General features: G+C 50.2%; 1 protein-coding gene across 1 annotated transcript in view; it reads left to right on the plus strand.

Annotated features, from left to right (window-relative positions):
- The window catches only part of LOC131209506 (protein outspread), a 173,714-nt gene that overhangs the window by 90,170 nt on the left and 57,566 nt on the right, over positions 1-25,978 (plus strand). Inside the window, exon 2 of the mRNA XM_058202591.1 lies at positions 1,862-1,942. Within this exon, the coding sequence (XP_058058574.1) occupies positions 1,862-1,942 (81 nt within the window). The remainder of the gene's footprint in view (positions 1-1,861; positions 1,943-25,978) is intronic.

The raw sequence follows: 25,978 nt of genomic DNA on the forward strand, positions 1-25,978 counted from the left end.
CGGCGCTTATTGATTTTGAACGAGCCCAACGATTAAACTCCGTGATCTTGTTTCTCTTCGGCACCTCTCAGCCGACGCGATGCTGCCGCCCATACGAAGGCCATCCGCAAGGCGCTCGCGCTCTTGGTCCACGCCGGCGAAAGAACGGCTTTAAAATGGGCCGATTTGGAGATTGCGGTAGAAAGTGAATGTGCGCCACTGCGCCACCGGGGGGCATACCCTGGGGAGATTACAAGTGTTGCTGGGGCGAGCATTACGTGCTGTAAATTCCGCGCTTTATTTGTGCAATCTGATTTTATTTTGCTTTCCGAATGCTTTTATTGCAGCATCGTTTGACTACTACAAAAATGGAAACATGGAAACGTTTAAAGTAAATCGCTTCGGAAAAGTGCGAACAGTTTCTCGAACACTCGATTCGCTTTTCAGGAGTTTAAATGATTATTACAAGCGTTTCGCACTATCATGTTTAAAACCCAGTTTAAACATTTCATAAATTTGTAACATTTCATTTTAAGCACATCTCGCCAACAATTTACTTTCTTTGATCTTCAACTGTTCAAACACAATCAAGCTTTCTTTTGGTTTCATCCTATTGAATCGGCCGCTATTGAGCTCTATATTATCATTTTACTACTTTACTATTTTTATTTTACTTTTTTATTTGAATATTCCATGACTGGAGTTTTGGTCTCCTGATACATTTCAATAACAGTCTCATTATTCATCAGCATCAGCATGAAACAATTAATGCGTTTGGCAGTACAACGAGCAGAATGGGATAAAATACATAATAAACTGATTTTTCAACAATTTAGCATCACAACCGTTCACTCCTCATGAAAGTATTGAAAAGTAGGTCTCTGATTGGATCGCTTCTGAAAATAAGGAGTTCTATCGACACGAAACCCCTAAATTGCCTGAAAGATGGGAGAAAGTAATAGCTAACGATGGACAATACTTTCATTAAAGTAGTCACATGTTTTGTTGTTGTAGTAAGGCCACAATCGTCGATTCAAAATCCCATGAGTTAATTTAAAGTCCTAGTACTTTTTAAATTTTTTTATTTATTTTTTGTCTGTTTCTAAGTCAACGTAATTGATGGACATACAATGTGTGAGCTTCATGGAACGAATAAAAATCTTCCTGCCGTGTATCCTGATCAGTTGTTTTCACTTTACTTCGGATAGTTTTACTTATGACTATATGAATATGACATACAGGTTGTGTTGTTGAACATATTATCAGTCCTTGTGAGCAACAATACAATGCGATTGACACGAATCACAGTTGCTGCTCTGAACTGATCGAATATATTAAATTCTGAAAAACACTTAATGAGAGCTTTTGAGTTTTTATGTAAATCTGCACCATTGATATTCGGTTTGCAGTTGCCATTTCTTCAACTATGGCATTCCCTAGCTTTATGTGTCCTTTTATGAAGGAACCCAACTGTTGCTGTTTGTCTATGAGAATGATTTAAAATGAGTCAGCCGATGTTTTCAGATAGTTACAAGCAATTCATTCAACCTCCCGGTATTGTAGAGTCCTTTCCCGAAAAAACGCAAAAATCCTAAGCACGATGTCGAGGCCCACCAAACAAAAAAGGAAGGCATTTCGTCAACCGCTGCAACATTGTGTCGTGGATTAGGTGCCACAATGTGAGTGTCGTGTTGGGAAGCAATATACGTCGGCACAACATTCACCCTCGTTGCTGGTCCCGATATCGATACGACGAACCATTAAATCGTCGTAATTAAACTAATGCTGCTCCGGGATGCCGTCACGTCTGCGCTCACTTCTGGTTCTGGTTCACTCATTCCGTTGTCCTGTCTGCTCTTTTCTTCCTTTTTCCGCTTCACAGGCGACGCGAAAGGTGTCAAAACGTGGATACTTATTCGTGGCACCGGACTGGGATTTCAGCAACCCGCTGTACAGAACAAAGGTAAGTACCCGCCGCCGCCGCCGCCGCCGCTCCCATGCGCCATTGCTTCCTGTCACCCCAGCCCGTGTCCGGGTGGCGCAAAACGTCCATTGCATAGGCCTACCGCGCAATGTCACCGTCCGGGACCGTTCTCCGGCGCTCCGGTGAATGTCAAACACGGGCGCACTGTGGGGGTGCCCTTCACGACGGAGCCTGACGGATTGGGAACGGACCTCTGGTGGGCTCTCTTCGGTGGCGAACGGCGCCACGGGACCGACGACCGCACCGATGTTTGTTTATCACTTAATGTCCCGCGAACCTGTCACCGACCTGTAAGGGTTGTCCTGGCCAAGACGTTGGTTCGTCGGGCAAGACGGTGGTCCCCCCGCCCGAGGGTGGTGGCCAAGGTGCAAATTAAATCGTTTAGCGTACGGCGCGGCCGCTCGGCGTATGTTTGCCACGGACGCCAATGTTCGACGCCGGCAGACATTAGAGCGCGAGCGCGCGGACGCGATTGCGCAGCTCTTCGATCTCCGATCGCCGATCGTTGGCCAGCCAGCCAGGTCTGCAGGGCTTGCGGACCTCGGTTGCTCCATGGCAGACCGGGCGGCCAGCAACATCCGGGAGCTTGCTGTCGATACGTCCGCCACTGATCGACACGAACGCGCCGCGGGTCCTGCAGCCGACCAGAGCAGACCGCGCGCATTAGGGTCCGATCGTGCTCCGGTGCGACGACAACGATTGATGGATGTCAAAAAGTGGCTGATTAATTTACATATCAGGTGGCCCCACAAAAAACCGGTGGCTGCGAACCGTTCGATCGAACGTCGCCGGCGGACATCGGAGTTGGCGCGCCGCGCTACAAATTGGACTTGGAGTCAGCTGCTTGGTGTTACGTTAGTACAGCACCATCGACTCCGCTGCTGGACTCGATCACCTTCTGGATCCAGTCGATGTAGTGGGCCACGTTGGTGTACACGCCCGGGAGCGGCTGGCCGCACTTGACCGCACCGAAGCTCACGATGCCCACCTGCGTCCAGTGGCTGGCCTCTCGGCGCATCAGCGCACCACCCGAATCCCCGTGGCATACGTCGCGCCGTGGCTGGCCCCCTGCACACAGCTGCACCTCGGCTACTTCCGGCCCCTGCAACCCGTACGCCTCAGCGCAGACGCTAACGTTCCGACCCACCAGCTCCAGCTTGAGTTTACGCCGCAATCCTAGATGCGCTCGCGTCTGACCCCAGCCGGTGGCGGTGAAGTTGTGTCCAACGATATCGGTGGGCATCGTGGCGGAGTACTGGGGCAGACAGACGGGGCCCACGTGTTCTCCGTACTCCACGCCAGGCGCCATCCGCAGCACGGCAATGTCGTGCAGAAATTGGTGGCCGCGCTGGAACGCCGGATGGGTGACGATCCGTTCGACCGGAATCTCGAGCGTGGGTCCATTGCAGACCCACTCGCCACCCCGCACGTACTTGCAGTCCTCGTGCGTCAGGAGATCCCACTCGCCGAGCAGAGCACGGTATTTCGGGGGCACCCTCCTGTGAATGCGGGGTAAGACGATCCGTCAGAGTGTGTTCCACATTCGGCCAAGAACTCTCACCGTTTGCGGTGGCCGTCGGCCGCCACGTAACAGTGGGCCGCGGACAGGACGAACCGGCGGCTGATCAGCGACCCGCTGCAGACGAGTTGCCAGCGTGTGCGCGTCATGATGACCGTGGCCCACGGGAACTGGTCCAGGTGCGTTTCACGGCTATCAAACGCCACCACGTCCTGGTTCGCCTCGTACGGCGACAACTGTCCGCAGCCCGGTTCATTTTCGAACGCTGAGGAGGAAGCGGACTCCAACGGCGCCGTATGGTTCGCGTCACAGTCGCCGACGGGAGCTCCCAACACCACACTGATCAGACCGGCCAGCAGAACGAGCAGCCAACGAATTGATGGCATTGCTTTCGTCGCAAAGTCACAAATGCTACTACTAGCTAAGGCTTCCCGATTCTAGGCCCCGATCACTGGACCGCGGCCGGCGCTCCCCACTGATAAGACGGTTAGGGGCGCCCCCCGAAGATAACCTCTGAGGGCGGTGCCGGTCAAACCCAGGGATAACCGTCATCGGTCCGCACTGGGGAACACCCCATGACGATGACGACGATGGTGTTCTGATTTTTTAAGATGGAGCGCAAAATATCGATTGTAGCCGTCGCTGTATGGCACTTGTGGAAACCAAATGTAGTCCAAGTTTGAAGCTTCAGTTTCGCCGAAGAACCGAATCAGCCAACATTTCTCGGTGGCGTACGCCATCGACGGTTTTTTATAATCTTAGAATAACGGAACGGGACATACTCATTCCATCGGCGGTTACGGTGCCTCCTTCTTCTATCTCGAAGAAAAATGGAGCGATGATGCCGGCAGACCAAGATGCGTGTCAGTCCAGTTGTTGAGGGGTACATGCATTGGCTTCTCTTGCACGAGCTGAGGGTTTTTAGAGGCCCCAAAAACGGCAATTCGGTTTATTAACATAACTACCGAGGTGGAAATGAGCTTTTAAAATTTCGTGCAGTTTAAGTTGAAGACTCACCACTATGAAAATAAAGTTTTAATATTAGGTTGAGGAAAAAATAATTAATAAAGTAAAAATAAAGTTTTTTACGATAGATGCCTTTAGTGATCGATATCTCGTGAAGTATTGATCGTATAGTTCAGCTCGTTTTAAGGCTGATACTTCACACTTCAAAAAATGCTGTCACTATGTTTTGTTTATTCCATTCAGTTGTCAGTTACTAACGTACTAACGATGGAAGCCAACAATCAGAAAATTGGAAATATTTTACAGTATTTCTTTGATAAAGGCGAAAATTTTACCTAGGCCGCTGAAATTGTGCATAGTATTTACGGTGCCGATACTCTAACTGCTAGCTACGTGAAACTTTGATTTCGTCAACCCGTTTCAGTTTTTTTTATGTTAAAGATGCTTCACTTCGCACAAGCAGATTCGACGTTGAAAATGTCGCAAACGCGAATTGTCGCATTCACGCAAAAAACGTCGATTACTTTTTAGCCATCCTTACATTTCCCAATTTTCGGCAAGTGTACAGCTTCCCCCTTTGTAGATGTCAAAGTTTTTACTAACTGTTTACAATTTTCAGAATAGAATTTGACGTTTAAAAAGTCAGGTAATTGGTAGTTAAAAACCCAAACACTTGATGGATCACAATTCAAAAGGCGCAATGGGCCTCAGGTGTTTCGGTTTGGTCAAACTTACACAGCGTCCGGCCCAACTTTGACGAGCTCCTCCGCGGCAGTGAAAGGACGTTCGCCGCCGTGTCTGGTCCCCACCTAATCACCATAATTGAGGCGATGATCCAGAAAATAAACGCAGCATCGGCGCGATATCATCGTGTGCTGTGCGCGTCATCAACCCGCGGTGGAACTCTCCCGGACTCCAATCACGCCGAGTTTGGGGTCCCGAGACCCCGCGGAGTGCGCAAAATGCTGACGCAATGATTACAAAATTGATTCGATTTTTGGGCCCGCCCGCCCCGAGTAAGACCTGTCTTTCCCGTGACGGTTGATTGGCCCACGGGGGATGATGATGATGATGATGATTGCGTTTTCGCTTTTCATCCCAACCTCCCCCAACGAAGGCGATGGGTGCTTATGGTTCTTGCTCGCAGTTCGCGGTCCACTTTTCACCCGCACAGCACGCGGCTTGTTGGCTGTGTCGGCCTTATGGCCTTCGATTCCCTTCAACTTCTTCACCGCGAGGGCCCCGACGTTGCGTAAAAAGTGATCGATCGAAGCTGGGTGGTGGAGCTTTTCTTTTACGCCACATTCCACACCATCGAGTGCGCAATCGGAATCGGTACGGAACCGTGTAATGTGAGTTGCTTACGGGTTTGGGCGTGAATTGACCTACCCACCGTTCGATTTCCGACTCGCCGCTACGAAAGGGCTTACCGGTGTATTGTCTGGCGATTTTTTGGGTTTTTGTGGTTAATTTGCTCGTGGTAACAGTGGAGTTATTCAATTCTCCGACAATCCGACAAGGAAATAGCGGAAATTATGAACCCATTCAAATGTAATGGTAAAGTTGTGGTTCTATTTAATTTACATTTTTTTGTTAACACTGTAAAACGTAATGTGGCCAAATTTGGACACAATCTGTCGGTTAATTAGTTTTTTTAACAAATGTAAATTGGAGTCACCTCAAGTACACTCTTACAATCAGTTATCTGGTTGAGCAAAGAGTTTATTAGTGTGTAAAAAATATCGTGAAATCATTTATGACTCGAAATTGTTTTCTCTATTCCTATAAATCTATGTTATCACCTTTAAAAAAAATCCCTACTCTATTCAATAGGCCTTTGTTTACATTTGTTAAAATTTTCGAAATGGTCCGAAGAGTTCCTTTTTAAGAATATCGCTCAACAGATTCTTCGTTTCTACTCCTATCTGAGTTGATCCTCGCTAAGTTGAACTAAGAATTAATATCTCTAAGAATATCTCTTCAAAAATCAGGTATTCATCATTATCCAAACGACGCATAACACTCAAATAGTTTTTTTTTGGTGAGAGTAATCGAAGTTGACTGGTTCCCGTTAGTTTTTGTCCACTCATATAAAGTACTCACATATTTGTCGTTGTTGTGTTAATGAAGAAAATTATGGTTAAAATCTATAGTTCCAGTTTAAGGCAGTAAGGCTTGTTCCAGTCAAACTGTTGAAGAACTTTCATTTCGATGATTTGTTTGGCCAAACGCGGAACTACAAAAATCAAGTTGGCACTGTAGCCACCACATCCAAAAATATCAACTTTTCTTTAAAAACTCGGGAAAGTTGGTCAACGAAGAGCTCAGATTCGTTCGAGCACCACAAAACTATTGACAAATCGGCTGATAAATTCGTCGCCAACAGAAAGACGCACCACGCGAAAGACAATGACCATGGACGAATGGCTCGCCTGGTGGTGTTCCGCCTGGGGCCCCCGTCGAATACGTCGTTTAATTTCAATTTAAACGAATTAATCGATGCCAATTAACCAACTTCTCACGACGTGGCCGCAGTCGCGACAGTTGCGCAGCGGCGCCGGGCACGCCCGAGTCAACCAGAGTCAATTGATTCTTCTACCCAGCTCCGGGGCTGCTTTCACTGCGCCGTGGTGCCCACCGAAGACGCACCGAGGCGTCGGGAAATGGGAAAACCAACCGCGAAAGCACGGGAAGTGAGGTGCACTTTTCTTTTCGCTTCGACTGGACGTAGGCCGGAAATTGACCTGCACCTTGGCTGGGTTTATTTGGAGAAGGCGCTCGGGGCGCCGTCGCTGAACCGTGCACCGTGCCCGCGACAGAGACTCTAATCGATCGATCGTTTCGCCGTTGCATTCAAATCTGGCGGCCGGGTGGCTGCAGTAGTTGCATCACCGGACACGAACAGCGTGGACAATTGCAAAACAATAAGCATTCGCCTTTTTCCACTTCTTTGTCCCTCCGATATGTGCATTATTTTGCCGATGTCCGATGGAGCAAACGCAGCTCAGGAACTTTTATCCATCAAGACATTGAGCCGCCATGCATTTTGTTGGAGCAAAGAGTTTACATTGTTGAAAAATCAGCCTTCGATTTTTCAATTAGTGTCCCAATTGGTGCAGTTAATATGTAAAACCTAACAGATTCGGTAGAGCGAAAATCCTCAAACCAATAAATGAAAACTTATTTTAACAGCCATAAGGCACGAGCAGAGATCTTTTTATTAGTTTCGTTGATAATTAACACAGTTATTGATTACACATTTATTGTCGTGATGATTTGATAAGACTTGCTAAATTTTGAAATATTATGGCAATGCGTTCTATCAAAGTCACATCTTTTTTTTGTATAATTTTTGATCAAGCATTTCATGTTTGGTGAGCCTCTGAAGCCCAACGCAAGCCCTTAAGCCCAATCTTACTCAGCATTGGTCGCCCCTCAACTGGCAATCACTTAATATCGGTTCTAGTACTCCATTAGCTTGGAAATAGTTTTCGATTCGCCTTTGGTTTTAATTGTGTTGGCATTTTGTTTATTGCAACATTAGTACATTGCCGAAGCGGTTCCGCAATTCCGCCGCAGCATTCCAATGAGCAGCGAAAGAGCATCTACTGAACGTTCCCCTCGCTCTCGGAGTGGTCTTCGCCCAACCCGTCCGATATGGCTGGGCACTCCATTCCGTTACATCCTGTTCTATGCTCCTTCGGGCCAGCCAACCCGATCGTTGATGCACTTTACTCGTGCCCCCCAAACGCAAACGGCCGTTCACTCATGGTCCGTCGAATTGCGCGGATGGCCAGCCGTGCCGTTCCGTTCCGAGCCAATCCGTTAGCAAAAACAACGGTGCAATTGCAGCAGCACCGGGGTGCAATCGATGAGCATCGTGAGTGGGGCCTGTTACATAATGGTGCCGCTAATAACGGACACGGCTAATCGCACAATAACTGTAATGATGATAAGCAACGCTCGAGCGGCTCCGGACCGGAGCGGAATCCACGCGGATCCCGCCGGCTCGGTGTGCGGGCGAGCGCATCGATTGAGTTCTTGTGCCGTTCGATCGATGGCCTACGTCAGAACCCGTCCTGTCGCCGAGCCTGTGGGGCCTATTTTCCCGACCGGGAAAATCCAATCAACCAACGCCCAGTAATGATCATCGGCCACTTGAAGCGGCGCCGATCGTGACCGAAAACTGTGAGTTGCCGACCGGAGCCGATTGCGCAACCCATGATCAGTCACCGGTCAGCATCCTGGTGGTGTCAATTTTCGGGTACCAAAACGGGACACAAAACTCTCCGAATGACGCATGTTATTCCTGCCACAATAAACCGAAAGTTTTAATGTTCTCCAACGTCTACTTCGCGTGTCCATGTTCGGTGTCAAAGCCTGGGCGACACCTGCGTAGCGCTTCCGGGAAAAGTCGCACGCGGAAACGATCGGTCGACGGTGGCCGACGACGGGGTGACGACGATCGGGGCCGAAAAAGGGCAAAATAGAAAGCGGGGATTTTTTCCGTTGCTTCCGTCACATCCGTCAACCGGCCAGCGCCCGCCCCGACGAGGATGGGCCCGGAATCGATAGATGCACGCGGAGATAGCCGACGGGAGAGCAGCGGACCCACGGAGATACGGACCTGACGAACCGGACCGGACCGGGCTGGGTGTGCGCTTGGGGTCGCTTCCGATCTCACGATCGCGCTCCAGTTGCAGGTGTGCCCTTTTCGGGGTGTCCCTGCTGGGTGGAGCGGCAAAAACCTGCGCAACCCGTACGCGAGAGACGTGAGGTAACCGACCCGGTTTAGGGCAGGCCACCGCACCGCACCGCACCGTGATCGCCCGTGCCCGTGCCCGTGGCAAGATGGATGATTTTTACGCAACATCGACATCTCGACATTTCCTTCATTGCGTATGCGGCAATGCGGTCCACGCGAGCGCTTTCCGATACCGTTTAGTCTGTGGTGGCTGGGGTGGTGGTGGTGGGGCGCTCCTCTTCCGCAGGCTCTCGCCGGTCACGGCCGGCGGTCCATTTATGGTGTCGATGTCGCTGCAGCAAAGGTTGATGCACCTGTTTTTGCGCTGCCGCTGCACTCCCATCGACGGCCTCGTCGTCGTCGTCACCGTCGTCGTGGTCGTCGATGTCACCAAAGGGAGCGCGTGGCCCAAGAAACCACAAGCCGCAGAGAGCGCCCTGACGCAACTAGGCGCGCTCGTCGCCATCTAGTGTTGCGGTCGAATGTGCAATCGTGGCGCACTCTGGCCGCAGCGGCGCGGTGCGTGTGCGGCACCGATGAGGCAATAGGACCTCCTCGAACCAGATCGACACGGCCATGCGGGCGTGCGGGTGACGGCGAGAGATGTAGAGCGCCTTTTTTGTAGCACGTGGGTCAGGAAGTCCAAAAGAGCGTCCATTTTGCGCGGGCTAACAGCTTGACATGCTTCGGTTGTTCCGAGGGTAGTCGATTTATTTATTATTGATGCTGTAACCGGTGCGGAGATATGTCGAATCCAAATTTTGTCCAGCTTCTCCGATTGTTACTTTGAATGTGACCTCTACCTTACAACCAGGACCTTCACATGAACTCAATTGGGTTTTGAGACAGTTAGAACACATTAACAGATGATGCACCAAACTTGGACTAAAATTAAACTGAGTTCTCCTTAAATTGATTTGCAATGCGAATGCATTGTGAATCCCCCGTACGTGAGGAATGGTCTGGCCATTCACTTACTAGTGGCCTTCAAAATATTCAGTTATTGGCGTAGATTTTCATCGATGTTCAGTCGACAACTACTCGTAGATCTTCGGTAGTCATTAACAGAACATATGGACTGGTAATATTGTCAGACTAAATAAACAAATTGTCCGCAGAACTTGAATTCGGGTGAATTCACTTGGTTACACGCCTTAAATAATAAAAGGACTTGCTATAGCGGTGCCTACGAGTAGAATAGCAAAGCCTCGAAAAATAGCTTCAAAGGTTGAAGGTTAAACCGTGAGCTAATTCAACCAATTTACCAAATTTCTAAATTCTCGTCGATTTTGACATTTCAATTTTCTATTTCTTTTTAATTAATAATTCTTCATTATTAGTCCGTAGATCATCCGTCTCGCTGTACCGATTAAATTCTTCGGTTTGTACGCTAAAAACGTTAGTTCAAGTTGCATCTACATGAGTGCTTCATGATCATTTGAATGATCGTGAGCTTAAAGCTTCTATCATCTCTTTTAGTTTTAGTTTGTTGGTTTATTGATTTATATGTTGTAATGGAGGTTGGTTTCTCCTAAATATTGTCTTATGATTTTGAAGTAATGCGGTCCAACAAACCACGGTAGATCGTTTGGTATGTTGAGTTTTGTTTTCACTTGGTCGTAGACTCTGCATTCGTGTATTATGGGCTTAACTGTGGACACTTATGTTTGGGTTGGTGCCCGTTCTAAGAATAATAATATTTAATAATAATAATAATTCTTGATCGATGTATACACACCTCTCAGTTTCTATTGTTTTTCTCTATCGTTGTCGGCTGGCTGGCTGTTTCGATTCGTTAGTGTTTGAATTTTTGGCCATGAAATCGTCACTCCATCAGCCGACAGGTTAAGGCACGGTGTGGCCATTCGTCCCGAGTGCCGCTCACACGTCACCCAACCTTCGGCCACGGCGCGAACCCCCGCGCGCCCGCGTGACCTCCCGCGTGAGTCAAAGTGAACGTTCACGACGAGGTACGACGGTGGCCAAAGTGCGAGCGCGCGCCCCGCGATCGTGACTCGCTGCAGGCCGTGTCCACGACAGTGAGGGGGGGACTGGGTGGTCCCGTATCTTGCAGACCGATCGACTCCGAGGCGGCAGCGGGAGTCAAGGGTGATTGGCGCGGTGTTGTGCGGTAAATGTTTTATTAATGCCCCTCTCGGCGGAGGTCCATTTCCGTCCACGGCGTCCGTCGCCGGCGGGTTTTTATTACCTCAGCCTGGGAAGGTGGCCTCGACGCACACAAGGCCCCCCCCTCGAAGCCTATATGTGATAACTGATGTCAAACGCCGCGGGCGACGCAGAGAAAGTGAAACCTTTTCCGCCCCGGGGCCCGTTCGATGGGGTCCCTTTTGTGGGAGCTGCGAATGCTGGGGGCTCTTCCGCACTGCGCGATGCGGTAGCGGACGCTGCACCATCGACTCCTGGGTCCTGGTACTCCAATTCGTGGTGGTGACACTTTTCCAAATCGATAGAACGGCCTGCCGCTAATCAGTCTCTCCGCTCGCCGGACAGGTATTACGGCCGATGTATCCTGCTCGGGGCGGGACGCGCCTCGGGACGCCTTATGATTAACGGCCATGACACAACACTCTAAAGTGTACCGCGGGGCCGCCTTGGGATTTCTCGGAAAAGAAAGTGATCGTTCACACCTTTTCTCTCCGCCGGCGGCCTCCCTTTCTCTCTCTCACTCACTCGCGCTCCCGCTCTGACAGGTTTTATGGCATCGTTCATCTCGGGCTCATCGGGCAGGCCACACGGGCCAGGCAGGTTACATCAACCCGGCCCCGGCCCCAGCCGACCGTCTAAATCTTGTTTATTTTCTATCGAACCTTACCGAAAGCCTCGCCATCGCCTTCCGCTCCTTCGCCATCGGTCGATCGACCGATCGCACGTTCGATCGCTTCCGCAAACGCAGGAGGCGATCGCGCTGTCGCCACGGTTACCGCTCGCCGGTGACGGACAAATGACAGCAACGGTCGGTCAAGCGACGACCCTCTCAGCAGTAGCGTCAGGTAGCACCCGGCGAAGCAATTATCATTATTATTTTCCGCGATATCGAAAGCGAGTCCACTCGACTTCGACGACGTCGCCGTCCCACCGTTTTCTCTCCCATCAACACAAGATCCGGCGCGAAGATCGCCTGTAAGGAGCGACTTGAGCCCGCGCGGCTTCACCCGTGAAGCCGGGTGCGGGGAGTGGGCCGATCGTTTAACGGGTGGGACGCGTTTATGGACTCTCCTCGCCCTCGGAGAAGATGAAATGTATGCGCATGGTGGTTGTTGTTGTTGTTTTTTGTTGCTTCTTTTCCGTGCTTTCGAAGGGGCAGCGAAAGGAAAAGTGTGAGAGTTGCTTTTTTATCGACACCGCCGGGCCTAGCCCCGGCCCGTCGTCCTGCGGTCTCCTGGGCCGCATATTAACGGGGTCATTGACACCACTGCGGGCGCACCACCTTCCCACGGAGCGCAGGCCTCTTATTTTTGGTACCTTTTACGTAACGCCACCAAGCCTAATTTAGCTAAATTAAAGCACATTAGACGACAGAAGAGGGGAATACCTTTTCACCTTCACGAGTGACTCAAAAGTGACGCAAAGGAGCAGCATGGCGCCTGTGCGGGGCCATGTTGCGCACAAAAACACGTGGAACGATTCATAAAAATGTCACAGTCACACGAACGCGACAACCAACCTGAGGCCGGGCGAACATCTTCTTCCCTGTCACCCCCAAGGGGGTGGTGTTTGCCCCCCAAACGGCCACCTTCCCCGCCTCGTTTCGCAACGAACAAATAGAGCTCTTGGCGGAATCGGTGAGATAATCCCGAGATAGTTCGCTGTATCTCTCTCTGGCGCGTCGCGGGGTCGATCGATCGATCTAGATCTGATCTTCGTTAGGTGTGCTGTGCGCCCGGATCGTGCAGCGACACTTCCTCTGCACCTCAGGGCAGCAAGAAGAGCAGCCGCGGGGAGGCGCATAGAACAAAACAAGCTCTCCGTGCAGCATGGCAGCCGGTTTTTGTTTGCTCTATCGGCTTTTTCTTGCTACTTGATCGTTCGGGGGCTGAGCTGAGCGAGGGCAGCAGCAGCAGCAGGATGTGCCGCGCCAGCCTTTCGTGACGGCGAGATGATCGGCAACGCGCCGCTCCGCGTGATCGCTAAATCTTAATTGCACGAAAATGTCAATTGTCGGCGAAGATTGTTTCACACTTGTCCATCGCGTTGTTGTAGTAGTTCTGTTGGATGGGGGGGCTACCCTGAGCACCCCCCTTCCACCCCTCGCCCCACTCCTTCAGAACATTCCGCGCCTTCCTGCCAGCCTGTCGGACGGACCGGCGGGCCGGATTTGATGGGATGTTAGTCACGACGACGACGACGGCGACACGTCGAGTTTTGTTAAGGCCGCGAAGCGAAGGGTCGCTGGAACCGGAACCCGTGTCCCGGAGCCTGCCCTTTGGAGGCCTTTGATGGCGAGGAGCGTTCGAGAATTCACCTCTCGCTCGTTGCCGCTTAGTGCGGTCTCGAGATCAAGCGATTGATCCCCCGAAAAACTCGGCTACGATTTCCATTCTCGCGATGCTCACGGGGTGCTGGGTGAGCTCCCGGCAACATAAGCCACTGGCCCCAACATACTAAGCCACCTTCCGCCTTAATCGCTACCCTCGCCCGCCGTTCCCCCCAAAAGCCCCGGGACGCTTTAGTTCCACCTTTTAACATCATTATTTTATCGTTGCTTCGGGCCAACGGAAAACCGTTTTCAATTAACACCACCAACCGTACACATAAACGCGCTTCCGCCGGCCGCCTCACGGGAACCGGCGGGTAATAAAGGCCTTTGGCATAACTAAAGCATAGCCGCGGCTCCCAAAACCAGGACGTAAAGAGAGAGAAGCTACAGCACGGCGGGTATCGTTCTTAACGCGGAGCCGTTAAGCGGCGGCCCTCGCTTATCCAAATGAGCCGCGACCGTTACAGCGGCCACACTCCACCCAACCCCCCCCAAGATCACCCTCCGGAACCCAAAGCGTGCGCTTGCGCCGGGTAATGGTTTTAGATTTCCGTTCTGCAAATTACTCGCACCACGGCGAGCCTTCTCCGGACGAGCCCATCGCGCCGCGAACCCTGAGCCCTAATTCATTTCGAGGTGGGTGACTTAAGGTTGGGCAGGAGAGTGCCTAACGAGTCGCGAGGCGCGCCACAAGAGTGTACCAATGTCAGCCAATACTTGGAGTACGGACCATCAAAAAAACGGAGGATGTCTAACGACGCTCCGCTCCGATATATGCATTCCGTAGCGGTACTTTGGCCGCCACAGATGCGCGTGGCAGATCAAGCAACCTCACCCTGGAATCGGACCGCACCGTCTTCTAGTTACCCCCCCGGTACGTCCCTGCCCTGCGTCCTGCGTGCATCATAAAGTGGAGAAATTTATCTCGCTCGTAAAGCGGAGAAAATTTAATTAAAACCCACCTAACGCTTCGACATGTCCACGTCCGGGAACCGGCCTGGTCCGGCCCGGTCCGATCACCGGTGGATGAGGAAGCTAAATTTAGCCGCAATTAAAATTGTCAACTATTTTATGTTCCCGCACGGCCTGCGTCCTAGGCCTGCCCCTCTGAGGTCGTGTGGTGTGTGTCGTTTTTGCGTTTGCACCGACCGGAGACTGGAGTTGCGGAAATTTCTCGTGTTTCTGTTGTCCACTCGTCGAAGGTCCTGCCGACGACGACTGGTTTTGGGCCGGCCGGCCTAGCGGCCGTGTCGGGATGTAAATGTTACTTGCCGTTGTTTTTCCGCTGCGACTGTAGATCGATTAGACATCGGAGCGGCCGATACCTGATAGTCCAGATTGTTATCGCCATTCCGGTTCCGGACGACCGGTGTCGACACGTCACCGGTCGGCGGTGATTGATGCTGCTGGCCAGGTTTTAGAAGGATATCTAGCAGCATTGGTGGATCAGGCTTTTATTACTTTTTCGTCGCAACAAGTAATAAATTCTTTGCTCCTTTACTTTTTTTGTGTTATTCTCTTTCCATCTAATCTCCATAGAGTGGAGCTCTTTTTGCGAGTTTTGCGTTGAATTTCGCAAGTTTAACTTCGGCGCTAACTTTTGCGCCTTTTTGCTTGACTGCTGCCGTGGCTTTGATCGATCGATCGGTTTCGGTGTGAGAGTTTTGCACGCTGCCTGCGTAATCCACGTCACATTTCGCTATCGTTCACTAATTTATGAAACATTTTTTCGCAGCCGAAATTACATAAAAACTCAATGACGAAATGTTGTTCGATTTGCGAAGTGACTGATTACGAGGGTTACTTGAAAAGTGTCCGAAATGATAACGAAAAGAGATTTTATCTCTCATTTTTTCAATTTTCCACAATAAACTGTAATGAAAACCGCTGAAAAACGTCATGGAAAAGGGAGCAAACGCGACTATCAACACGCGGACGACTTTGTCATATTTAAATGTTGATATTCAATGTGGCAAACATGTTTTTTTACATGTTCATAAACTCTGCGATCTTCGCTGCTTAACTCAGTGATCGCCTAGCAGCATTTGGTGAACTTTAACTATGTTTTCGTCGATTGTTGCAGTATTTGGACGTCCCGATCGAATCTCAAGCTTTTACAGCCACGTTTCAATTTAGCTGCAATTAATTAATCGTTGGAAAATGATCTCAGCTCATCTTCGATTTGCATAGACTTATTGCCATTCAAAACAAATATTTAATGGCACCTCGTAATGGCAGTCGATTTTGTCTATTTTCGCAAAAACACTGACGTAAACTAACTCCATTGATTGTTAGACGGAAACTGAGCGTTCAAACTGTCTATTTCAGTGAGTAACTGTCAGACTAGTCCTGCCATCTCCATGCAAAGGTCCGGCAACATATCAAGTCACCCTCATAGTGCAAATCGCCTTCCAATCTCCGAAGTGGGGCCAATTCGCAAATCAATCGCTTGTCAATCAAGGATAGCCAACCGAAGACGGGAGCCGGGGCCGATAAGAATGAGCTTTCAGATTCGGCCGTGATTCTGGACGCAAAAACTCCAGTCTCCCGGCGGTTGTATAACGATTAATTCACACTTCTCACCGCGCGGAGGGATTATTGAATTCTCGCATGGCCGTCGTCATCTTACCGTTGGACATCCTTTTCCCCCCTGGGTTGAGAGAGTTAAATGAACTTTCGTTTTCCGACCGCCGCCGCCGCCGCCATACACAAAAGTACCGGTAGGGAAAACACCCGACAACGTTTTTATGGCGCAAATTGGATGTCCGCGCGGATTTGGCGCGGAATTCCCGCTTCGGACTTTGTGTCCGAAGCGCGTCCGCTGTGGAGAGGTGGGAAGACGAATTTCACACTTCGCCAGCCAGCCACAGGGATCGGTGAACGCGGCCCCGGCAATGACCTGGCAAATCGCCACCCGGACACCCCGATCGGCGTGGTCAGTGAACCGATGGCCGCCTGGACTAACGCCCTGCCGTGGTCCCGTTCTATGCCCCGGGTTGGGTGTAAGAGATCTGCCGTAACGACGGAGAGGACCGCGGTGCGATCGAAAGTGATGTGGCCTCCCGGAAGGGCCACATGTGAGGCCGCCGGCGGCCGATACGGATCTTTGGAAAATCATGCTCAATTAATCTTTCCATTTCGTTCGATCGAAGAGAAAAGTGTCGAGTGAGGAGTGCGGGGCCTGGATTGCCCAGATTGCTCGGTGATAGATTGATAGCTCGCTTCGCGTCGCACCGGGCCGCGTTCTTACCGGGCGTGAGCCGGCTAATGGCGCATGATTTTCGGATTCTTGGCCCGTGGTTCCTCCGTGGCCAAAGCCGGACGGCGCCGCGGTCACCCTGCGAGGAGAATAGACTCTGGTCGTGAGGCTCAATAGCTAACGGGACATCGCAGCCGGACCCGGCCGAGAACGTCGAAATTGATTCCGAAGCGCAAGAAGAAACGCAACGACGTTTAAGGCGATAATGGTGTGCGTGCTGCTGGAGTAGGTGTAAAATTTCAGTGGAAATTAATCGATTTTCTCCGTGCTCCTCGTGGGAGGGAGAGCCCGTTTCCACACACCTGAAATTTGGTGAAGGTATTAAACCGACCACAGGGTGGTCAAATTGGGGTCCAAAACTAACACTAGCTAACTCTTATCGGGATGAGGAGCACAACTGGGACCCAAAACCGGGACCCGGAGTTCGGTAAAAGCCGTCAAACCCGGAGCGTATATCGTTTCAACTGGTTCACCCGGCACCAGGGATCGCGACAGGTTGATTGGGGTGCCGAAGACGTTATATAACCCACAGACCCCACCAACACCCAAACCCTACTCCACCACCTCGTCACAGCCGCAGATGCCAATCCTGGGGGCCGTAATTTATCGTTTGCTGCCCAATAAATCAGCCCCAGAATTTACGACCCCATCACGCGGGCAGATAGTTAACGGATTTTTACGGTCACCAGTCACCAGGGTCCGGCGGTTGCCCCGAGGCGACACCGGCGCACACAAAACGGGCCATTTATTCCCCGAAAACCGCACGCGTGCGTAGAGACCGGAGTATCAGCCCCGGAGACGTGTCTACATCCTGCATTTGGTGCCCTTTAGCTACATTAATCCTTTGATGGGTATATTACGGCACCGGCCGGCACGGGGTGCCCGGGCTGCATTATTTTATGATCTTCCCCTTAAAACTGATCTCAGGCCTCGGTCGTAAGCTTTCGGTACCGAAGTTCGTAAAAATGGCCACAACAGTATTCTGGTTGCCAACCGCAATCTTTCGGGGTTTGTGGGACCTCAGCCAACGGATCTCTTGAGCGGGATTCTCTGTGTAAAGTTCCATCTTGAAGGATCGCCCACGAAAAGATCGTGATCTTCTAGCAGATCATTGCGATTGATTTTCGGTCGATTTTATGCCGGCAACGGATCGGCGCGACCTTACCAGAGTTTGGCAGCATACGATTTCGGAGTGCTCGGTTTTGCATAATTTCCTTCAGGTGCCTCGTTGCATCGTGCGTTCCTCCCGACTCACCCTGATCTCGCCCTGAAATCGCGTCCTGCCTCCGCCGCCGCCGATCGTGCGTAGTTGGAACGGAATCGAGTTTCACCGTTGCGAAGAAAGCCCGTTCCGTCAGGTCGGGGTTGGGTTAATTTTATGTATGCTTTAATGGGGGTTTACTGGGCCGGTCTTGAGTTTCACTCTCCCGAAACCCCGAGACCGAGAGAGATTGTCGCCCCGGGCGCAATCGGAGGAGAAAACGGACCGAAAGACCAACCACCGCCGCCGCCATGGGGGTGAACCGTTTTCGGTTTCCTCGGATACCTTTTTCGGATGTTTCGGGTGCGTGCATTCTACTCATGCTTATGTTGTATTTATCGTGTGGCTCGAGGAAGTTCAGATACCATGTGTCCCGTAGCCTCTGCCAGGAGGTTGTGTAATAATTTAATTATTCCTTCGTCCTAGGAGCGGATCCATTTCCGTACCCAGAAACCGGATCATCCGATCCGGATAATGATCCTGGAACAGTTATGCTCCATAAAAAATGCTTCGAAAACATTAATCGATTTTGTTCTGTGGACCACCTCAACAGTGAGACCAATGCGTGAAGGACTATCTGCTGGTAGCTTTAGTTTACATTCCACCAATAACCAGGCCGAATAACCAGGCGAAGATTAATAGCTTGCCGATAACAACGCAGTCAAAGCCACATTTTTATTTATCATTATTCCGACCCCAAATGCAATTATTGTTTCGCGGTGGTTCGGCTTTGTGCGCATTTTTTCCTGTTGCCTGTTGGGCATGGCCTCACTCAGCATAGCATTTCGTTGACCCCGGCGCGATGGTGGGTGCCACGGACCGCCGACATTTCAATACATCAACGCCGGAAAGTGCCGACGAAACTCTCGCTTAAGAATTCCTCGATTCCCGTCGTCGTTCCCGCCCCGCGGGGTCGCGCGCGCGGTTTTTGGCAACGGCAAATTGAATTCCAATGTTTTTTTTTCTTCTGCTGCACGTACACCCCCGGGTCGCGAGTCCTCCTCCCCGTTGGCGGCACTCGTCGACAGCTTACCGGTGTAACAATAGGGGCCACTTCGCCCGATGCTCGTCTTCAACCTCCCCCCGGGGGGGTATCACTTCACGCGCGCCTTCATGGGAGGAGCAGAACGCGCAGATAAGATAATGATGAGTCGCCGTTTGTCGTCGTTTGTTGGCTTCACGGTCTCAGCAGCCGCTTAACCAGGTCTCCCAGGAAAGTAACCGAAAATCGCTGGGTGTGGTTCTGATTTCTTGAGAGACACGGACTCGCACGCAGAAGCGGGTCGAGGCGAATGGCGGGGAAACGCATCTTTTCGAATGTGTCATTCTTATTGAACGATCGTTATTTCAATAAAAGCCCCCCAAAATAAAACCTCGGTTCCGTTCCGTGAAAGGAATATTTTTTGGGGATAGTTTTGAGGCTTCCAGCAGGCAGACGGGAAGGTAGCAGGTACAGTGGATGGATGGACGGTACGGCCGTGTAGGGATGCAGGGATGGTGAAGGTTCAATGGCATTGCGAAGGTACAAAAGATCTTGGAAGAAAAGTTGGGACAACTAGCGTCCTTTTTTCAAACTAAGCCTTTTTTGTGGTGGATGCCGTAGTTCAATTTCTGGATGCCAGCGTTGGAAGGTGCGTCAATTGCATAAGCATCTACCAGACTGATCCATAAGTTTTTAGCTTCAATAACAGAGTGTACACTCTTCATATGAACGTATGTTAAATTTCATTTCAATTTGTCACTTCATTCTTTGTTTATAAGCCATTTAATATAGACGTGTCATAGTGTTATTTAGAACGAAAATCAAATATCTTGCAGTGATTTAATTTTTTAAGGTATATAAGCAAAGGAAATTTATGAACAAATATTGAAAGTATATAAGGACTCTTTGTCTTTCATTAGTACTAAACAGAAATGGGTTGGTGAGTTTAACGTGGTTGTACAAGCTTTGAAAAGACGATTTGCGTCAAAGACCAACTCCAATCCATGTCCAAAACCCGAAAAGACGACGTTCAAAGACGTTCAAACCCAGCAATTGTGTATACCCTTGTTGCATAACAGTATACACCGCTGCATTCAATTACAAAAAAAGACTAGTGTTTTTGGTTTTGATCTGACGAAGATTCTAAAGTAATAATGTCTGATCGTAAACATAGAATATATTCTGTCAGTTCACAGAATACAGCATTCAATGATGTAACAATTGACGTCTGTAAACAGCAACACCTCTGGATTGGTTCCAATAATTTCCTAATCGGATGTCAATTGAAAGCCCCCTGAAATGCACTTCTGCGTTGTCTCTTTCTCTGAATTCACAACTCCGGTTCATTGAGAGGAAATAAAAAATAGTGAAGAATAAACGAGAAGAACTCAAATATTTGTAAAGTTATGTTGAAAGTGAACAAAACAATTACTATCCCTTCCCATGGGAACCGCTTAGAAACCAAAACATGTTTTGCCATCGCCCAGCAAAGAACGGTATCGATTGGAATCTCACCCTTTTATCAGCTAACGGCCGCGCGTCATATATTACGGTTTCAAGTTGGAGCATAAATTACAACAAGACTCGAGTCCTCCCTCTGGCCACAGAAACATTCTGGAGAACCGTTCTTTCGCCCGTCTCCGTCCCCGAAAAGTGGCACATCGGTGATACGCGCCGGCCAGCCAGCCTGGCCCGAACCATGCCGATGCCGCCACACTTCCGTCAGATTGTGCGCCCATTCAGGCGGGCGCAGCATAACCGATTAGGAATGCCTATTTACGACGTGGAAGTCTGCCCCATTCTGGGCTGGGCGAGTGCGCCCGCGCCATCAGATAACGCCCGTGTGTTGTAAACGATGAAACCTGTTGCTGCCGGTGCCGTCGGTGCTGCTAGCCTTTCCTAGCGCCGCCCAGGCCTAGACCCCGGGCTAGAAATTCTCCCGCGGCACCCCGAAAACCGGTAGAGGGAAATGCACTTCCCCCGGGACAAGGCCACCGCCGTGAGGGGACCGCCTAACCTGTGCCGAAGTGTAGCTAACCGAGCGATAAATTGAATCCACCTGCGCGCCAGGGAAGATTTGTTTTATTTCTATGTTGCGCATCCAAAGTTACGTCCGCGTCCGGCCCCGGCTCAAAAGCACATTCCTCCAGCGGCCGGCAGTGCCGGATAAGCCGCTCCGTTGGCCGTTACAATGGCGCAGCATTTCTGGTTTCCTCCACCGAGCGACCGGGGAAGATAAAAAGAGTCCCCAACGGGGTCTCCCAAGCAAGGAAATAGAAAATTGATTTTCTAGATTTTTGTCTCCTATCGCCGTTTGACCGGTTTTTCCGATTCGGTCAAACGTTTTCGGAGACCTCCCTTGACTCGGACGTCTCCGGACTTGGACCCCCATCCGTTAGGTGAGCTTTTTGCATGAACGGAACCGGCAGGCGGACTTTCTGGACTCACCGAATCTAGCGGTAAATGAATGGGTGGCGAGGCCACTTTTCTTGATCGCGCCCGACGCTCCCGGATGTTTGGTGGTGTGGCCGTTTTTCCTGCCCATCCGATCTCTGCTTCATCGGGCGGTCGTATGTTGTGGCTTTTTATGCCTTTGGTCACCTGACGATGACAGGTTTGGCAACATTTTTCCGATGCGCTGGAGCTTGTAGCTTACCGACGGCGGCGTCGTTACTGATCGCTGGCTACGAAGATCCCTCGGAACTGATCAGCAACCGGTGCCTAATGCAAATCTCCGGGCGAGAACGGTTCTAAGCGATGTGGAGAGATTTCTCTCCTGTTTCATTTAGTAACCAGCAATTAGGCAGTGCCACCGCGAGCAGCGAGGCAGTTTGCTGCTGGGACTTCCGTCACCGTTGGCACGCAAGAGTGCCAACTCCGCTTCCGATGCTGCTTCCCGAAGGGCTGTCGGTTGTTCTGTAGCCCGGTAGGTCTCTCGGTACCCGGTAATTATCTGGTAAGACATCGGCCCGACCCCTGTACGCGCTTGCTATTGCGCCACAGGGTACACTCTACGCCACGCAACCGTGGACGACAAGTGTAGCTGATGTTCCGCACCGATGTTAAGTGCCATCGCACTTGCGCCGCCGAACATGCCGCCGCCAGTCAGCTTGCGGCAGGGCCGGAGAGAGTGTCAAGTCAAGGAACAGCAAGGAAGAAGCTGTACTGTGATTACACGGCCATTCTAGTGGTGCGCCGAGATAATACGTGCTCCCCGTTACACAATTGTCTTGATCCACCGGGAGACCCTCAGAGAGAGGTGTCAAGGAGCGAAACAACTCGCAATGGAAGGCGTTTTTCGTGGATTACGTAAGCCTATAATTTCTTCTTTCGTGCGAATGTCTTAGTTTTTGGATGGCCCGACATTTAGAAAATCTCAAGGAAGTCCCTTCCATCGCGACGATTAATTGCTCAATGGAAACAGCAGAAACATAAGGCCAAAAACACAAATCCCAATGTTCCATCAGTGTACCAACCGCAAGTGACGCCAATTCGGTATTATGTATTAACCTGTTATTGATTAAACTTCCCAGCTCACAAGGCAACTTGCGACTAACAGGAAAACAAATAACCGCGACACGAAGCAGCATAAATCATGCGACGAAATGGAACGATGCGAAAAAAGCAGAAAATCCATTTCGGTGTGTCGAAAACGCTCAACATAAATTGCCGCAAATTGCGTATGACATTTGAAAGCGAAATGGTTGCGGGCGATCCGTTTTTCCACGACTTTTCGGGCCATTTCTTTCTTCCTTTTGGGTTCGGGGCTCACAAGCAGCACCAGCAGCAGCGGACAGGACCCCGGCCGGGGACCGAGTTGGGCTGGAGATGCGCCACGCCAAGATGCCCTTTTTAAATTATACCATTGGGGAGAAAATTGGTGGTTCAGAAGTTTCGGTTATCGTCGTGTGATGTAAGATGTAATTTTGGGGAGGCCGAGTTGCGGATTGTATGACATGTGAGCAGGGCGGCACCGAAGGGAACACGAAGGGACGGTTCCGAGTGCGCAGTTGGACTCGGAGTCGCACTGAATCTGAGTCCTCCCAATCGACTCGATTGGGCCCAATCGGGTGCGCTTAGGGGTTTAGGTTTCCGAGCTGAGAATTATATCGAAATTCGTACCTTTCAACGCGTGTCTTGATCGGTTGCCAATTGGATCGCCCGACCGGAGCTCGAAAACTGCTACAATGTATGCTCGTTTTTGGCCAATTATCTGTCGACAAATTAGTCGAAAATCACTCGCTCCGGTCGGTCCGGTATTTCGCCTTCGCCAGCGACCGATAATTCGCCAGCTTCGATCGGGTGGCGATCCTGGCGTCCTATCCGAATCGTCGTGGGAGATCCGTTGCCGAGAAAGCATCACCAGCACGCGCTGCGGCTTAAGCTTTCGCGAATTAACCCAGCGACCTCTTCGGCAGCGATGGCGGCCGAAAGCCGATTGTTAGAAAGCAGCTGTGGTGGGAGCTGCGGTGCAATCGATGCCCTCTTCTGGTCGTGGTGGGTCCGCTTGTAGCCACCGTCGACGACGGCGACGGTCATCTTGAATTGAATGCAAAATCCCGTTACAGTTAGGCAGCGGCGACGGCGGCAGGATGAAGAAGCTCCTGTGCCGGCCTCAGCGGCGCAACATTCATAGGTCCATTTGCCGCGCGCCGCACGGAAATAATCGCGCCTGCTGCTGCCGACGGCGCGCGCTTGCTCCCGCTCCTCTCCCGCCGCCTCGCCAACGACCAGCGCCAGCGCGTCTTTCGGCCGCGGACTTTCTTTGGCGATGGCAGTGGCAAATGACACTCCAATTTATGCAAATTGCCATCTTGCCATCGATCGCGGTTTTGCGCTTGCGGGAAAACAATCCACTACCGACCGGGGCAGCCGCGCCACCGGTTAACCGGCGGCCACCGCGGGAACCGGGCGATCGCACACCGCCGGTCGGTAGGCGGTAGCGCATTTATTACCGCGACCCGTGCCCGCCGTCTGCCGACGGGGTGGACATACAAAACCAAAAACAAAAAAAACCTTGGCCCCGGCTTCGATCAACTTGTTTGGGTTGATGCCGATGCGGTGGCCACAACACAGCACAACAGCTTATCTTGCCCATTTTCGGTGCCTAAACTGTTCGTTCCTGGGCCACTGTTTTGAGTGACCGTCAAGGAGTTGATTATGGTTGTTTTATTGTAAGCGTAAATTCGTAAACTATGTTCTTAAATTTTCACTTCATTTTTAAGTTGTGTTCATCTTCGACTTTAACTGTTTAATTGACGGTCGTTTTTGTGTGGAGCTCACCTGATTAACTAGAGAACAACGATTCTTAACTCGATTATTCTAGGCAGATCGGTTTTATGTCTTCTTGTTGATCCGGCAATATTTTCTAACACAAGATTTTATTTTAGAAATTCATCGCATCACAAAAACATCGAAAACATAGTAGAAGGTTGTTTATTTTTTTTTGCTGGCAAACGAAGTCTTTCTAACCCGGGGGCCACAGTATGAGAAACTTGGTAAAAATGTATGGCAGCCCAAGAAACTATTAATCTTTTGCTAGAGTTCCGTGAGTTACTTTAAGTTGCTTTTGAGCGCCTTATGTTTACGGGATATTTTCCCGTTTCGGGGGTATTTTTTTTCAATTTGACAGTTTACGCCAAATTTCGGCAAATTTTTATCGCGTTTCAAAATTATGACTAGTTTTTCCACAGCGGATTGAATTTTGACAAAAATGGCGCTAGAAAGAGAAGGAAAGGAAACTGAAAAATCAAAGCATAAACAAACGAACTGTCATTTCACTCACTGGAGCTCACGGAATTTTTCGCCCAAAAGCTACGAGTGTGGACGCTAGCATATCAAAAAACCAATAGAGAAAACTCATACTGTGGACGAGGCGTCACACAGGCCCAAACAGACCCATCGTCGAAAATGTCGGCAAAATCACAGAAATAAGCAAAATTGATCAACATGTTAGTAGTCGTAGAAACACCCAGAAGATCAATATTAATCCTCAAACAGTTTTAAGTGATTTATATGAAGCTGGATCCAAAAAAGGAAGCTCGATGTTTGGTTGCCATACCACTTAATATTTTTAAAAAACATGATGGATTGAATTTACATCTGCAAAGTCATGGCCAAGCAGAATGAAATTAATCCATGTTTTAAACAGATGGTAAATGGCGAAGAGATATGAGACAAATACGACGATACTTTGCGAAAACTATAGTGATAAAAGCGTGGTGAAGCAGCTCAAACCAAGCCAGGAAGCTCCTTATGAAACATGAAACGAATTATTTACTATGAGTTGCTTCCGTATGGCCAACCAATAATATAAGATCTCTAAGGTCAACAACTGGGTCGTTTGAAGCTACTGATTGACCAGAAACGGCCACAATTGGACAACAGAAGGACAAGCTGTGGGCAATCGGTACAACGCAAGGAAACGCACGCCTGTAGTGGCTCGCCTGAAACTCCGGGTGGTTGGTTGGGAAGTTTTAATGCATCCTTCGCAAAGCATGCAGTCCGGACCTGATACCGATAAGAACCAAGACTTCTATGAGAGAGACATTGTAAAGCTACCTTTAAAATGATCCTATGATTGACCCAGCTAGGACGTGCCGAAATATCTTAAATCAAATTTTGAATTTCAGAATTTCTTTTCCCCAACCTAGTAATTCGTTTTTTTTATAAAGCGATGTTGCTCTCTGGCACGTAAAGTCCATTTCGTCCACTTCTCGTCAAACTTTCACGTTGCATACCAGCATCAGTGTTTACATGCAAGGCAAGCAAGAAGACTACAACGGT

The sequence above is a fragment of the Anopheles bellator genome, chromosome 2, assembly GCF_943735745.2.
Source record: "Anopheles bellator chromosome 2, idAnoBellAS_SP24_06.2, whole genome shotgun sequence".
Taxonomy (NCBI): Eukaryota; Metazoa; Arthropoda; class Insecta; order Diptera; family Culicidae; genus Anopheles; species Anopheles bellator.